At 34.9% G+C, this 16456-nt stretch overlaps 1 protein-coding gene across 1 annotated transcript in view; it reads left to right on the top strand.

The window, feature by feature from the left end:
• BCKDHB (branched chain keto acid dehydrogenase E1 subunit beta) overlaps positions 1-13349 on the top strand; it is a 209793-nt gene extending 196444 nt beyond the window's left edge. The window contains exon 10 of the mRNA XM_041762713.1: positions 13201-13349. Coding sequence (XP_041618647.1) covers positions 13201-13341 — 141 coding nt within the window. The 3' untranslated portion in view covers positions 13342-13349. The remainder of the gene's footprint in view (positions 1-13200) is intronic.
• Positions 13350-16456: the final 3107 nt, after the last annotated feature.

Below are 16456 nucleotides of genomic sequence, written 5' to 3'. Positions count from 1 at the left end.
TCCTTCCATGGAAATGATTTGAGTTACTGAAATAAAAAGAGTTTAATTTCTGTAACTCAGGCCCATAGATTTGTTTTGCATACTTTCTCACTGTAATGAAAAGTATTTATAGTAAATACAGTATATATGATTTTCTTCAGGAATGAGGCTAAATGGATTGCATGTTAATTGTTCCATAAATATGTTCTCAGACATACACAGCAACTTTGACTTTTTTTCACGTGTGGAATAGAGCTTGGAAACCAGTTCAACAAGATGCTGATCAAATGCTCTTTATCACTGCTTGGGGATGTTCAGAGTTTCAGTGAGTAATCTTAGGTGTAGGAAACTTTCATGACATGGAGAAATCTGTTCAAGCTGTGCTGGGTGAAAATACTCATGTATAATACTCGTCTAACAGTAACATAAACCTGCAATCGGTAGTTCTGAATCCGAAATTGCTCGCAGGGCAGATTGATGTGTGAACACTGTATTTACAGGACCAAGACCGCACATTTGCTCTGCAGCTGTGTTTAATGGTTATCAGTTTGGCACGCAGCATGATTGTTTTGGAGGGAGAATAGACATTTCAGATCCCTTTTGGCAATTCTGAAGTAACTGAAGTACCTACTGCTGAAGTGAATCATATACAGACTTAATTAGATTTGCTACATAATTAGCATTTGAGGAAACCTAAGGAAAATCCTTTCGGGTTGGTGATTTGTTATGTCAGACATATAAGCGTGCTCATTCGGGGGACTGGGAATTGAAAATGATGAAATGTTAATGCATCATAACCCAGATATATTATATACATATATAAACTGAGCTTTTAAACGTGATATTTTCTCGGGGATGTCTGAAGTTCTTGTCCGAGACAACCGAGACCTGTTTCCATGTGTGGGGATGGACCCGTCTGCACACAGCCATGTCCACTTGGTGGCATTTATGTGTGTGCAACTAGCTTTACACCTATATCGAGAGCCCACGGCTATTAATAAACACCCCAGTGCCAGCTGTGGAGTCTGTGCCAATAACCACTAATTGAACCCAGTGAGTAGAATCTGAGACAGGGAGACCCCATACCGCACTTAAATTTACATTTTAATTTGAGATTAATTCAATTGTAGAGTGTCTTATCTATTGTCTGCTGTTTTAATTGCAAAAAAAAAAAAAAAGAATTTAATCTTATTCTCAAAAGACATTTCTTTAAATACTCCAGGAATTTCCTTCTGTAGTTTTAGAGTTCTACAAAAGTGAGTTAAGCGTGGAGAATAGCTATAAAATATTTACTACAAGGAGAAGGTTAAATTTCATATTCTAATTTAAGGCTCGGATAAAACTTGTAACCCATGTTTATTTAAAATATTTTCCTACTCTACCAAAAAGCTGCATATTCTTATCAAATTACTTAGCTACTTAAGTTAAATCTAGATTTTCCCCACAGATAAGGAAATGAAAGGAAGCAAGTTTCATTTTCTTGACTCTTAAAGTAGAAGAAACTTCTGGGACACCTGGGTGGCTCAGCAGTTGAGCATCTGCCTTTGACTCAGGGCATGATCCTGCGGTCCTGAGATCGAGTCCCACCTCGGGCTCCCAACATGGAGCCTGCTTCTCCCTCTGTCTGCATCTCTGCCTCTCTCTCTCTCCCTCCATGTCTCTCATGAATAAATAAATAAAATCTTAAAAAGAAAAAAAGAAACTTTCAACTTAAAGCCCACCATTGGTTGAACATCTTCGTTTCTTTCTCAGAATTCAAAATGCGCTTCATGACTCAATGTGGCAGTTATGGCCGGCACTCAAGCAAAGTTCCACTCATGTCTTTCCTTTCTCTCAATTTCCCATTTTCTCCCCAACAAATATTTAAAAGAAATCAAACCTATAAGTCCGAGCTTACCCTACTGTGACTCTAGAGACCCATCTCTTCCCTAATAACCACTGCCTCCCAAAGACCCTGACTGCTAAAGCTTTTCATTAAAAAATATGTATTGATTGGACTTGCATAAACAAGTAGATGATTCCACCAGTTTCTCTTTCACAGCTATCATGGTAGTAATACATATAAATTTTGCCTTGTATCCAAACAGTACTCTCTTGCCCACTTTTAGATCTAAAGCCCTGACAGCATGCCCAAGAGAAAGCAGACCAGCTGATTCAAATACCGACAGAACAGTGACGGAACTTGTGTGGTCAGGGTCACCTCACTTAACCTTTGTCAGTCTCTCTTCACTTGTCACCACCCCATAGAGTTGTTGAAAGGCTTGAGACTATATAAATAATCATACTTGTTTATTATTAAGTAAGAATATCTCTTTGGTTACTATTTAGTTAACGTCTGGCTTTTTTGTTCTCTGTACGCGTGTACAGATTCCTTTTTCTGAAGTGATAGGCATATGAACAAATACATTCCTTTTCCTGGAGGCATCCCTGTTGTTTCTCAGGATATTCACCAGGACTTGTTGATTGAACACAGAGTTATTTGTTTGTGTCCGCATGTGCTTCTACACATCATTACCTGTGGTATATGACCAGTAGGGAAACTTCTGTGATTTCTCTGGGGGAATCTGTGCTATGCGTTGTAGCCCGATTCCCAATCAAGGGACCTGATGGAATTTTTGTAGAGTTCGTCCTCAAATAAGTAGATAAAAAAATAGGAAATAAGTACTTTGGTCCATCTAAGGAAACTGTGTGAACATCACCCTTTTATAGAAACTCCGTAAATTTAGTCATCTAAAAACAGTAACTTTGACATTTTTAATTATAATTTTGCACTCATCTATAAAAGTATCCAGAGCCAGGTCCTAGTTATGAACCACCTTTCACTAGTGTATCTGTAGTTTTGTCATGCTTATTAGAAGTTTGTCCACAGTGAGCATGCAACATAGATTTTGTGAGAATTGGATTCATCGTATCAGCACACAATTTACCCAATTATGGGCATAAAAAAGGAGGCATGCGTATTTTTCCTCTAATTCTGAAATATCTCTCGATTCTTGAAATTCTGAAAATGTATATATGCAGATACATAGACACTTAATCTGAAAAGTTTCTTTGTAAGAAATGTTATGCAACTTTAAAGGTAGAAACATAGATATGTAAATGCAGCAAAGAGGAAAATATATTTTGTGTTCTGCATCATATTTTAATTGGATGCAGACAGTAATCACAAGTGCTAGATTTGTTTTAATGAAAAGGTTAAACTCATTGTATTAGCAAAAGTCATCTACATGTAAATAATGAGAGCACTAACAAGCCTTTTCTTACTTAGGTCAGAGATTCCTGCCAAAAACTTGTTTCCTTTGTTAATTTGTTCAATTATTAAATTTCAGGAGTGCTACTACTATTGGGATCCAATTAACAAAATTTTGACTAGATCTCCCTAATAATTGGTGATAGCCTTAGAACATTTATTTCTGCTAGGCAGAAATAATAGTGAAATTACAGTGATCTAGTGACCAGAATTAAATTGCTGAAAAACAACTTGGTCTGATTTATTCATTCAGCAAAACCAAGCTTAAAGGCTGTGTTGCTATGACACCCAAGATTAACTTAAAAAAAAAGTGTGTTTAATTTCAATAAAAACATTGACATATCTCTTTTGGCATTATGTAGATAAAGTTGATCTTTTCCTTGCCTTTTTTACATTTAGCAAGTTGGTTTAGTATTTATACACAAACACAAACTAGAAATTTGACACTTAAAGAGAAAGAAAAAGCAGTAACAAAAAATAAACTTTATATTGTAACAAGAGATCATTCATAAAATAGCAGCTAGTTTAGCCCTCATTTCTTTATCCAGCTTCTCAAACTTTTTTAGAAAGATGGTGTCAGATAAGGGGAAATCACTTTATTCAAGTAGTTTCGTTTTGTGATTAGTCTGGAAAATTAAAATCAGGTTGCAAAACTGGGACAGTGGCAAATCCCAATAGAAATTTTTCTAGTGCAGGTTCAGTTTCCCAAATCCTACAAGAATATATTTCCTGTGTCACGAGACAAAAGAATCATCAGGTTGCTGTAGCCAGAATTGATTTCTGCCTCCCGAGCACCATTTGGTGGGATTAGAATGCTATAGGAATAATTTTATGGAAAAAAACAATCAGAAAAACCAAATGTTTTGTCAGATCATCGAAAGTTGCTTAATAGGAGTATTTGAAGTTTCCTGCAAATACAAAAGCAAGAATCCTACCTGACAGAGAGAGGTTTGTTCATGAGATGACCCAGTGCTGCACGTCGCTTATGTTTATCATTATGCACCCACATTCTCAGGAAATTCCACTTTCAAACTTTGCTGCTGCCGATGCTTGCTTCTATAGGGAAGAATTCTGAACTATAAAATTTGAGAGCTTCAGCGTCTGTGGAAATTTGAGAGCATTGCCTTTTTTTCCCCTCTCTATTGAATATAAATTGTTTTAACAAAAGCATTGTAGCCATAGTACATTTTAAATGTCAGAATTTGCCCATAGTGTGTCTGAAAAGAATGTTAACTTTAGCTTTTGAACTTGTAAAGCCTCAGGATATCTTTGGAGACTAAGTGCTGCAAATAAATACGATGTTTATTTGCAAGAAGATTTAAGGAAGAAATGACTGTTTTTGGGCTGCTGTTCTTACCGTGCTCATCAGGTGAAAGTGGCGCGGCAGTTTGGGTCACAGCTCAAGACTGTGTCTGGGGGAAAGCTCTAAAGCAGAACCAAACCTTTACAGGTTTTACCTGGAAAACCTAAGTGGTTTGGATGAGGTATGAGTTTTACCTATGTGGTTGCTAATTTAGTTTTTATGAAAAGCAAAACGAATTAATGTTTATAAAGTAGTTAATATAGTCCCAAGGCAATAATGAACACTATGTACTTTCTTAAAAAGTGATCTTAGATAAAACATTATAAATTATAGAAATGAGTTATCACTTTCACTTATTTCTGATTTTAAAACAGTGAAACTTAAAAAACCATCATTCTGAGGATAAAAAATTCCTATTATGTAATAAGTGGTTGATTTTAAAATTATATTTTGATTTTAAAATTTGTTCTACTTCAGTTTCTACAGTTTATCTATTGAGATTCATAGATAATTATATGTTAACATGTTTATATTTTAATACAACTGTAGACTTTGAGCCATGAATCATTTCTGTACATGTTTTAATATCATACTCCAACTTTGTTTTAGGTAGCCAAACTATATCCCGGGGAACCCATTTAGTTCAGAAATAATATTTCTAACTTCAGAAAATAAGCTTCCATTTTAAAACTGGAATTTGAATTTAAATGAAAATCCTAATTTGGAATTCAGTTCCATTCTTTAGCTAAAGAAATTGCAGAAAACAAAAATTGTACCAGATTGCCAGTAATTTGGATTAAAGAGGGAGAGATGGAATTTTTTTTAAAGTCCTCAGATACAGAAGACATTTCAGTGAAGTTAAATGAGAGCTCAGCTTTTAATTTAGTCAAGACCATGATTTTACATAGAAGCTTTGCTGAAATAGCTGGGCTTGACTGTAATGTTTTAGGTCTTCTAGAAAGCTGGATAAAATTATATTATTCATATACTGTTTCACTTAGTTACACTGGTTCAACTGTACTTTAAAAGTGAGAGACTTCATATCACCAAGTATTTGTTGAATGCATCTCATGTGCATATGGTATCAGAAAAATAAAATAAAGATAGCTCTGATGTTTGAGGGCAGATTAGGAACTGTGCTGCCTGAAGAATTAATTTCATAGGTCTGTGCTATGTAGAAAATTGATATAGCCTAATATGTCTTCTAAAAAGCTAAGTTTTAAAAACATGATAACATACTATTTAAACGATTAGCTTAAATGAAGAATCATATTTTACATTAGTAAAAGTTGTATTTACTTAATTCAATAATGAAATTAATTTGGAGCTGCTGGCATGGTGCCTTCACAGGTTTCTGTGACTCATTTGCTAAGGAAGTGTGATTCAAGGCACCAGAATCATTTTTTTCTCATCTGCTAAAGCTCATGTTTTGGCTATGGGCATGTTTCATGGCAGATTTAAAACAAATTTAAAACAAATATAATCTGATAGTATCAGGGAACTGGAGGGATGTCTAGCCTTACATAGATAAGACTATTCAACTTATAATCAAAATATAAGTCTCTAAGTTCATTGACTTTCTTACTATCAGGTTTACAACATTTGGTATATTGGGGTTTTTTTTTTTTTTTTTTTTTTTTGTATTTTTAGAGTTTAACTCTTGCACTGCTCATTATGACCTCTAGACAACTAATTGAACTTAGAAACAAGATTTCTGTTGTTTTATAGTTAATTTAATAGTTTAACTAAATTAGGACTAAATGGTATTGGAATTTAGGTTTAAAATTAAGCACATCCACAAATCATTTCTTAATTTTTTTCTCCTAGAGAAGAAATGATAACTCTGTGATCTCTATGTCTCATTTGGTGCTCATTACTTTATACCTTAATTTACCCCCATTCTGTCCTCCCTCAGAAACAAAATATATTGTTATAGTTTAAATGGGTTTATTGGCAGCATATGATTATATGATGTATTCTGGACTTTTTTGCTTGCAAAATAATTTACAAATCCATTTTCTGAGCTATTACTTTGAAATTAAGTTGTGAACTGCTGTTTCTCCTTGTTCCCAGGAGGAATGTGAATTTTGATTTATCAGGTAACCCTGTAGGCAATGTATACCTATTTTGACTTGTGAGGTATGTCCCATTATAATGTCCTGCTTTTTTGACTTTCCATTTAATGTTTAGAAAAATATGTTTTTCAGGAAAAATTAAGTAATTTAATCAGCCCATATCAGCTATAAAAAGTAGGAACATATATAAAAGACCTAAGTTTTCTTATCTCACTTTAAACTTTTCTTCATAACTTTCTAACACAAGGTATGATATGTGGTCTTAACACAATAGGCTGCATCCAACTTTCTGTCATTAGAAGAACTGAATAAAAATTATTCCAAAATTGTTCCCAGAAAGAAATTCGAGCCTGGGATTGCCTTGAACTAAGAAACAAAAACAAAATGATTACTTTAAAAATAAATGATACTGAGTGGTGGTCTTTTATTCTTTGACTGTTTTTCAAAGTATGTATGCTTTGATTACATTCAATTATGTTGGGCTCTTTTACTTGTAGCCATCCATAGCTAACTGACAGCCTAATTTGCTATATAGTAGTAGTGCTTGGAAATTTTGTGCCTTGGGGGGAGGGGAGGTAGTTTGTTTTGTTTTGGTTTTTTTTGTTTTTTTGTTTTGTTTTGTTTTGTTTTTTTAAAAAAAAAAAACATTTCCAGAGCTCTTGCTTCCTCACCTAGCCCCAGGATCTGTCTTTCTGGCCCCAGGAACTGGCAATTGGTATCCAGGCTCCCTGATGCCCACCAGGGGGCAGCACCGGACCCTCCCTTTCCCTGAGGCCTGCGTGCAGTCGGGCTGCTCCTAACCTCAGTGATTCCCTCCCTCCTTCCTCCTATACAGCATTTACTTATTTTTGGCGTTTCCTTACATTTTTAAAGCTTAGTAGGTCTCCAATAAAGCATAGCAGTTCAGACACAGTGCTATAAGGGATGTTACTTCTTAGTGTTAACTGTTCCGTGTACCAGAATCTTTTCTTCAATGATGATTTAATCTATAATTTCAAACACCTTGTGTTTATTGTAACTTGGAATCTTAAGAGGGAAGCAAACACCTAGCAATTATTGAGCACTATGTTATGTCAAGCTTGAAAGTAGGTTCTCTTTATACGCTACTGCACAATCTGGAGAGGCGAATGGACCTTTAGCAAAATAGAGTTACAAGACAATAGGATAATGTAATATAATAGCAGAATTTTTAATACCTCTAGTTTTCTGTAGAGTAACCAGAGGCTCCGAGGAGTTAAATCATAGGAAAACAAGTTAAATCATAGTATTCCCTTCAAATAGAATCCCAAATTCCATGCTGTATCAATTATGTTATACAGCTTTGCCATAAAAACAATGAAAAGATTTGTGGAGAATGACCAAAACCACAGTGTTGTGTGCCCGAAATTGATTTCAGTGCTGTGACTTCTGCAACATAGGGATGGGAGAATTTATGGTTGATATACTTAAAACTTGAATGGGGAGATGAGGTTAAGTGCCGAGAGATCTTGAGTGATCCCACGAAAGCCCTAATATATACATATTTACATGTACACAGTATATAATCTTATTACATTCACCGAAACATGGGAATAAATGCAGCATACGTGATTTTTAAAAACCGATTGATAATTTTAGTTTTCCTAAAATAATAATGGATCCTCTTGTAATTAATTTTTACTTACTCCCTCTTACCTGCTAAGAAATATACAGGATCTCTGTCCTCTTCAATTTCCATAAGACACGTAAGACTTTGTTTTGTTACAGAAAAGAGGCAAATAAAGAATTTATGTTGCTTACGTTTGTGGTTTTTACAACATGGAATTGTCATTTCAGATTGTCAGCTTCCTTTTCTGGTTATAATATGCATAGCAACCCAGATGGCTAATATATAAACAACCTGATGCTTATTTAAATCGCTTAGGATAGCTCAGGAGGCTGCTGAGACCTGGGACCATCTGTTTATTGCTCTGTTACTTCTAGGCTTAAGTGTGTGCTTTCAACTTCTTCACATGTCTCAGCCTCTACCTTCCTTATATATACACTGAAGAGTCTTAGACTGAATTTAACCCATCATACCTCTTGAGGCACTGTTCTAAAACTTTAATCCCAGCCTGCCTTTTTCATCATTCCTTTTTATTACTATTTTATTTGAGTTTTTCCTGTTATTACTATCCTCAATAGTCACTTTGCAGAAGAGTAACTAGGAATATGGGCTTTGTAGTCAGGTTGGAATCTTAATTGGCTATGTATGTAGCTGTTTGACCTGGGCAAGTTCTTTCACCTTGATTTCCTCATCTGTGAAATGAAATATAATACCTACCTCATAGATTTGTTAGAATGATTAACCAAGATAAAATATATGTACCATTTGCTACATCAGATGAACTGGGTACTATTATTAACATTGTTTTAGAAAGAAAATTCTCATAATGACCAAAAGATAATCAAAAGTAAATTTAGAATATCATATACTAGAATTTCATACAACAGTCTTTTGGAGGGAATATCTGTTTCTCTTTAAGAATCTGATTATTTATGTGGAAGCACACACCACAACAAAACGTATGTAGGAATTACTGAGTGATTGCAGTAGGGTTCATTTATACTCCTTTTTCACTGGATGCATGGCAAAACTTTGGACCATGAATAGCTGGAGAGAAGTTTCTCTTGGCACCTGTTTGGGTTCCCTTCTGATGTCCCTAGTTACATATTAGACTGTAAGCTGCTCTGGAACCTCACATTCACATCTATAATGGTTCCACATACAAGCTCCTTAAAGAGAGAGACCAGAAACTGACACTTCCCATGTTAGCCCCTATGAGGACATGGCCTGTAATCCTCACAACCCTGTGGATTAGGTCGTTATTTCTACCTAATTTTATGTGAATTACTATTTCCAAATCAGAAATCATCAGAGTTTTTAAAATAAGAGTGTGCTTACACAGTCAAGGAAAAGAAAAATATGATTAATCTGGACAGTCTTGGAAATTCAGGGTACACGGTTACTATAGTAATTATGGTGTCATAATATGGTATATAATAGAGATATGTACTTTCTGGAGGATTAATGTGGTATGTTGACCTATAAATCTGCCAATGAGATTCAAATATTCCTTTTGTGTGTGTGTGTGTGTGTGTGTGTGTGTGTGTGTGTGTGTGTGTGTACAGCTTCTGTATGAAAAAAATAGGTTAAACAAGGATGCCCTGTTTTGATGGTTCCCCAAAGAACCATATAGTGACATATAAATCATTTGTATATGAACTAACTCAGTAGGAAGTCACTCTGTGTAGTTGCTTGACCCAAACATCTTTTTTTTTCTGAAATCTTTAAAAGAAGTTTTAGCACAAGGCTGTGGAAATAAAAACTTAAGTCTCTTTAATAATAAATACTTCAGTTAGCAAAGAATTAGGATGTCAAATGGTATCATTTGTTCAGGGCATATCCTTATAAAACTGAATCATAGTCCTGTGTTACATATTTTTCTGTTATCTTCCATGATTTTTAAAATATGTCTTATATATAGTACTTTAAAATACTTTAATTCCACCTACTGTGTAGTAATTGTTTCCAAATTAAGGAAATGTTACATATAAAGTTACAAAACTAACATAAAATGGTAACTTTTATTCACATAAGAAGGTGATTCTTTACTCTTTTATATCAATGCTATTTAATTACAAAAGTAACACTGTTTCATAAAAACTCTAACAGTACATATAAGGTATAAAGTAGAGTCCTTTCTACCTCTTTGCAACTCCTGGCCTCAGAGGGTGACTGCCAGTTTTAGTTCAAGTGTGACCTTTCAGACATTTTTCTGTGCCCATGCAAACACACAGGTGTATCTTGTAAAGAGTGATCGTAACATTCTTGAGGAATTAGGAGCAGTGTTATTTGGAAAAAAAAAAAAAAAGTTTGATGATGGTAGTCATTATGTTAAAAGGAGTCGTTTTCACAAACACTGGCAGATCATTTTGTTGTAGCCTCAGCTTTCCACTATTTTATAACAGGTGTAAAGTCAAGGGCATTTAGTGAAATGTTTTACCTTTGATTTTCTGTACTTTACAGTTTGACCATGGGTAGTTTATGAAGAGTACGTATTCAGGGAAGATGGAAAAACAGCCTGTGTCAACTAAACTAATAAAACAGAGCTAATCCCATATCAACAATTTAAATCCCTTTAAAATTATTTGTTGCAAACAAGAAACAATCCACCAATCTATCTTTTTTTTTTTTTTTTAAAGCTTATTAGTAGTGGAATTTCTTAGGTAATTCTTGTAGTGTTCTCAAGTTGTTAATGAAGATTTCCTGTAGCTAAGAAAAACCAACACTATAAATCACAGGAGTTATGGGGGCAGTGGTTATGGGTTGTTATCCAACTGTAAATGGCTAGTTGGATCTCTTTGATGCTAATTTGTCCTGTTCTCAGGCCTTTGCTGCCCTGTTATGTTTGTCACTTGAAGAAGTATGCACAGAGCATAGGTAGTAAACATGAGGTATCAGGATTCCTGCATTTAAAAATTTCTGCTTGAATGAAAATTTTAGAATATAACAATAGCCAAACTATGGAAAGTATCCATTGACTGATGAATGGATAAAGAAGATGTGATATATACGTATAATGGAATATTACTTATCCATAAAGGGAATGACTTCTTGCCATTCATAACAATATGGATGGATCTAGAGAGTATTATGTTAAGTGAAGTAAGTCAGAGAAAGAAAGATACCATATGATTTTAATCGTATGTAGAAATTTTTTTTTTCGTATGTAGAAATTAAAAAACAAAACAAATGACCAAAGAGAGAGAGAGAGAGAGAGAGAGAGAGAGAGAGATGGATGCAAATCAAGAAACAGACTCTTTAGAGAACACAGAGGGAGGGGGAGGGTAGGGGGGATGGATGAAATCGGTGATGGGGATTAAGAAGGGTACTTGTTTGGATGAGCACCTGGTGATATCTGGAAGTGTTGAATCACTATATTGTACACCTAAAATGAATTTTATACTGTATGTTAACTGGAATTTAAGTAAAATCTTAAGGAGTGCCTGGGTGACTCAGTTGGTTAAGCATCTGCCTTTGGCTTAGGTCATGATTCAGGGTTCTGGGATCAAGCCCCCGAATTGGCCTCCTTGCCCCATGGGAAGCCTGCTTCTCCCTCTCCCTCTGCCTGCCCTCCCCCTACTTGTGCTCACTCTCTCTCTCTCTGTCATATAAATAAAATCTTTTTAAAAAATTAAATAAGTAAAAAAGCATTGTGTTAAGAAGCAAATTAAAATAAAATACAGTTAAGTAAAATACGTAAGGAAAGGTGGACCTCTGACTTTTTCTAAAGGAAGGTAATATAGAAATAGGGGCATAAAAACCGTCAGTTTTTTCTTTGAGGGGGGTGGTTTAAGTATAGTTGACACAACATTATAGGGTACAGTTTAGTGATTTGACAAGTTTATACATCATGCTACTTCACAGGTGTAGCTACCATCTGTCCCATTACATCACTATTACAGTATCATTGCCTGTATTCTTGTACTCTGCTTTTTACTCCTATGACTTAACTATTCTATAATTGGAGACCTGCATTTCTCTCTCCCTGTCACCCATTTTGCCCACTCCCCACCTACCTCCCCTCTGGCAACCATCAGCAGAAACCTAAGATTTTATTTGAGGTAATAGCTGTGAAAAGTAATGTTAATATCATTTTCATAGGAATAGTTTAATCACATATCTCTCTTTAGATTTTTTTTAACTCTAAAAATTTTATTTTCAGGTTTGAATTGGTCACCTGAATAACTTTTTTCTTCTAAGGATAATTTCCTATAGAATTCTTCAAGGATGGTTGATAGTTTACATTTTTGATTCAGAGCTCTAGCCTCATGGAGTTCATTGTTTCTCAGGAGAGACAAATATCTGGGCAATTACAGCGGATCTTGCCAAGTACAGTACCGTAAGAGCTCAGGGCAGAAACCCCTCTTATCAGTGGTGCCACCAGGGGAAGATTCCCAGCAGTGGTGACTCCTAACATGATATCTGAGAGATGTGCACACATCAGTCAGGCAAAGAGCGATGGGCTTTGGGCAGTGAATTGGCCATGGACCTATCAGCATCTACAAAAGCTTGACCATGAGAGAATGCAGAGCACAGTTAAGTAACTGGTAGAGAAGTTCAGCCTGACTGTAGAGTAATTAGAAATATTTATTAAGAAAGTAATGCATGTCCATTGTATATAAGATTTGAAAAATACAGGACACAGAAGAAAACATATACTACCACTAATTTTAAGCTGCAGAGTTCCCTATAAACATTTTGTTATGATTTTGTCATGCATAACATTTGTATTTGTAGGACAACGTCTTTGGTATAGTCCCAGTTAGGCTTAAACAAGAGATATGTATAGAGGCATAAATGCAGACGCATGTACAAAAACATTTTAAGTAAAATTGGGATCGTGTCAAACATGTTGTGTGTTACTTTATTTTTTAACTTTTTTTTACATTATAATATACTTAATTATTTTAATGCCCTTAGAAAGAATTACATTTTAAGTGGAAATGTTTCATCTCTGTGAATAAAAAGAAACATTCTTGAAGTTAACTATCTGTATTCTTCTCTGTAGGAAGAATGCTTCCTGAATCTAGAGGCTCCTATATCAAGAGTATGTGGGTATGACACACCGTTCCCTCACATTTTTGAGCCATTCTACATCCCAGACAAATGGAAGTGCTATGATGCCCTTCGAAAAATGATCAACTATTGACCATATGGGTAAGTCTGCTCTGCATTTTGAGAAAGCTAGCATATGCCACTCACATGAATGTGCTGTTAACCAAGAGCCATTATCATCAGTGTGTTGGCAATTTCCGAAACAAAATGTGGATTTAAGAAAAAAAATTCAAATTTACAGTGGTAAATTTATTTACATTTAATAGAAACGCATCAGGTATATGTTTATCTGATATCTATAAGACAGATGTATGTATATATTGAGTAATCAGTGAAGATGAAGATGCTCTGTACCATGGTTTGATTGTAAATACACCTTACTCCACTCTTCCAACTTTATCCTCATTTCTCTATATTTTTATCAGCTATTTAAACTGTTCACGAATAGGGTTAATTTCTGTTATTTAAAAATGGTTTTGGGACACATGGTGGGTGGCTCAGCGGTTGAGCAACTACCTTCAGCTCAGGACATGATACCAGGGTCTGGAGATCAAGTCCCGCATCAGGCTCCCTGCAAAGAGCCTGCTTCTCCCTCTGCCTATGTCTCTCTCTCTCTCGTGAATAAATAGACTCTTTAAAAAAATAAAGGTCCTTTGAGCACTAATAGTTTAGAATCCAATGAATTTAAACTATATGAAATTTGCCTTTATAGTTAAAAAAAAAAAAAAAAGGTTTGTTAAGCAGGAAACATATTTATTGCGTATAGGGAAGTTTTTACTTAAAAGAAAAATCCAGCACCACTACCATTTCCAGAATCCTTTTTGGAAATTGAATGTTTTTAAATTGTGAATAATAAATGATATTTGTTTATGATGATTTTCTATGCCATGCTTATCTGCCTCTTCAGCAGTGTTATTCTAGCAAAAATGAATATCATTAAAGACTGTTTAGTTTGCAGAATTTTAATATAGAAGTTGCTAGCATTGACATGCTGTTTCATTTTATCTTGGCATTTTTGAAATGCATAGATAGGATTGAATTTTACATTTAATATTTTAATATTAATATGCCATATTTACATTTTAATATCTAGATTGTCTAAAAATAGCAACAATAATACATTTTGAAGAACTGCCATCTTTTAAAAAAAAAAAAAAGATTTTATTTATCTATTCGTGAGAGACACAGAGAGGCAGAGACATAGGCAGAGGGAGAAGCAGGCTCCCTATGGGGAGCCCGATGCAGGACTTGATCCCAGGACCCTGGGATCACGACCTGGGCCAAAGGCATATGCTCAACCACTGAGCCACGAGTCACGCAGGTGCCCCAAGAACTACCATCTTTCAAAGAAAAGGGGGAGAATAGGTTCTGTGTAATAACATAGGCCTATACTTTTTAAAGATAAGAAATACTATAATTCTTGAATTCTATGTATGAGGAGTAGTAAACCTACCTCATCTCATATCTTTAAATTTGTATAGGTAGAGAAAATAATATCCCCATCTGCCACTATGATCCCCACATTTTTGCAGTTCTATTTTGAGAATGTTGCAGATGTAAGTTCGGGCCATTAGTCCACATGTCCTTGGCGTTCTCTCAGACATACAGAGGTAGATACTGTATCTAGTATCTAGTATCTAGTATCTAGTATTGGCATCCTCTTAATATCTATAAAAGCAACTGGCTTCTACAGTAAATCACACTTATGACTAGTTAGAGAAATACCATCTTTGTTGTCCATCTTGGCTCCTTCTATGGACTGTGCATAATGGATAGCCAAGGTAATAATAACGCATGGCTATAGTATTTAGGTGCTGGTTTAAATTTGGGTCTATATTTCTTTTTAAACCTAAAAAATACTTAAGCCTATCATGAAAACATGATAGAAGAATAGTTTTTCTATGTGTCAAGCTAAATATGGCATTAAGGAGAATAGTCATGCATCTGAGAAATCTATATTTAATTTGTGGTGGCCAGAATGTCTATAATTGTTATTGATTTCTTTTACAGAAAAACTGGAAGATTGTGACTAGATACGGAAATATTTTTCTGAAAAAAATTTTTTTTTAATTTCCTCAGACTTCTGTCTTCTTGAAAATAGAGTTTTTATGAACTGAACCACCTTGGATATTGGCTGAAAATTTTAAATTAATTATTGTATTAACACATATGAATTGATGATTTCCATTAAGAGTGTCTCAGATTAACTTTTTAAAATGTTTCACTTGGTAGTCCTATAAATTCCATTTAATTACATCTGTAAATATTGGGTGTGGGATAGTATTCAATAAAGCAAAATCAGATTGGCCTCAGGTTGTGTGTCCTTTTTTTTTTTCCATTAGCTAAAAGAATTTTCATTAAAGTAATAGATTAACTTGTTGATTAAATCTGAATAAAATTAAATGTTTAGAAATGCTGATTTTCAGCTTCAATATGTTTGGTATAGTTCTTTATGGTTAAGATAGTTGGATGTTGGTGAAACTTCTGCGATATTTTTCCTCATTCTTCCCTCTTGTCTCAACAAAATGCACTGATGGACATACTCACTTTTTCTCCAAAGCATGGTGGGTCAGGATCATCCTTGCTGCTGCCTCTCTTTCTAATGTTCAGAGATGGACAGCATGAGCCTGTCTTTTGTTATAAAATGGCCAAGCTTTTGCTACAATTTTTTTTGTTTCATTTTGTTGTGTTTTTGCTATGATATTGCAAAGCAAGTATCTTTTCCCACTTATTTGTAAATAAAAAGAAGCAGAACATGAGCAGCATTAAAAGGCTCTGGCAAGAGGAAGCTTCTGTATTGGGGACATTGCCAGGACCCCTCATTTCTTAATCTGCCTCTTCTCCCCCTCATCTTGTTTTGAAACAGCCTGTATATATCCTACAGAATCCCCTTCCCAGAACACCTCCTCTCTGGGGGCCTGGCTCTCACAGGTGATGCTAGTAAATCTGCCACCCCTTCCATAATTTCCAGAAAAGTTTGTTCTTACCAGTTCCAGCAGAAAGATCCAGCTTCCTGAAAAAACAAAGAAACAGGGCCATGGAGTGTTTTCCTTTCTCTATAAAGACAAAGTAGCTATTTTCTTATGATTACAAATGTTTATTTTACTTTAAAATTACAATTTAAAAGGCTGCATTTTATTTACTTTTATCAGCTATTTGGAGGATACAGAAATCTCCAGTATCATTTGTAGATTTCCAGAAATTTGGAG

Source organism: Vulpes lagopus, chromosome 1, assembly GCF_018345385.1.
Source record: "Vulpes lagopus strain Blue_001 chromosome 1, ASM1834538v1, whole genome shotgun sequence".
NCBI classification, from domain to species: Eukaryota; Metazoa; Chordata; class Mammalia; order Carnivora; family Canidae; genus Vulpes; species Vulpes lagopus.
The sequence above is the reverse complement of the archived record's forward strand: the minus strand, read 5'-3'. Positions and strand labels throughout refer to the sequence as shown.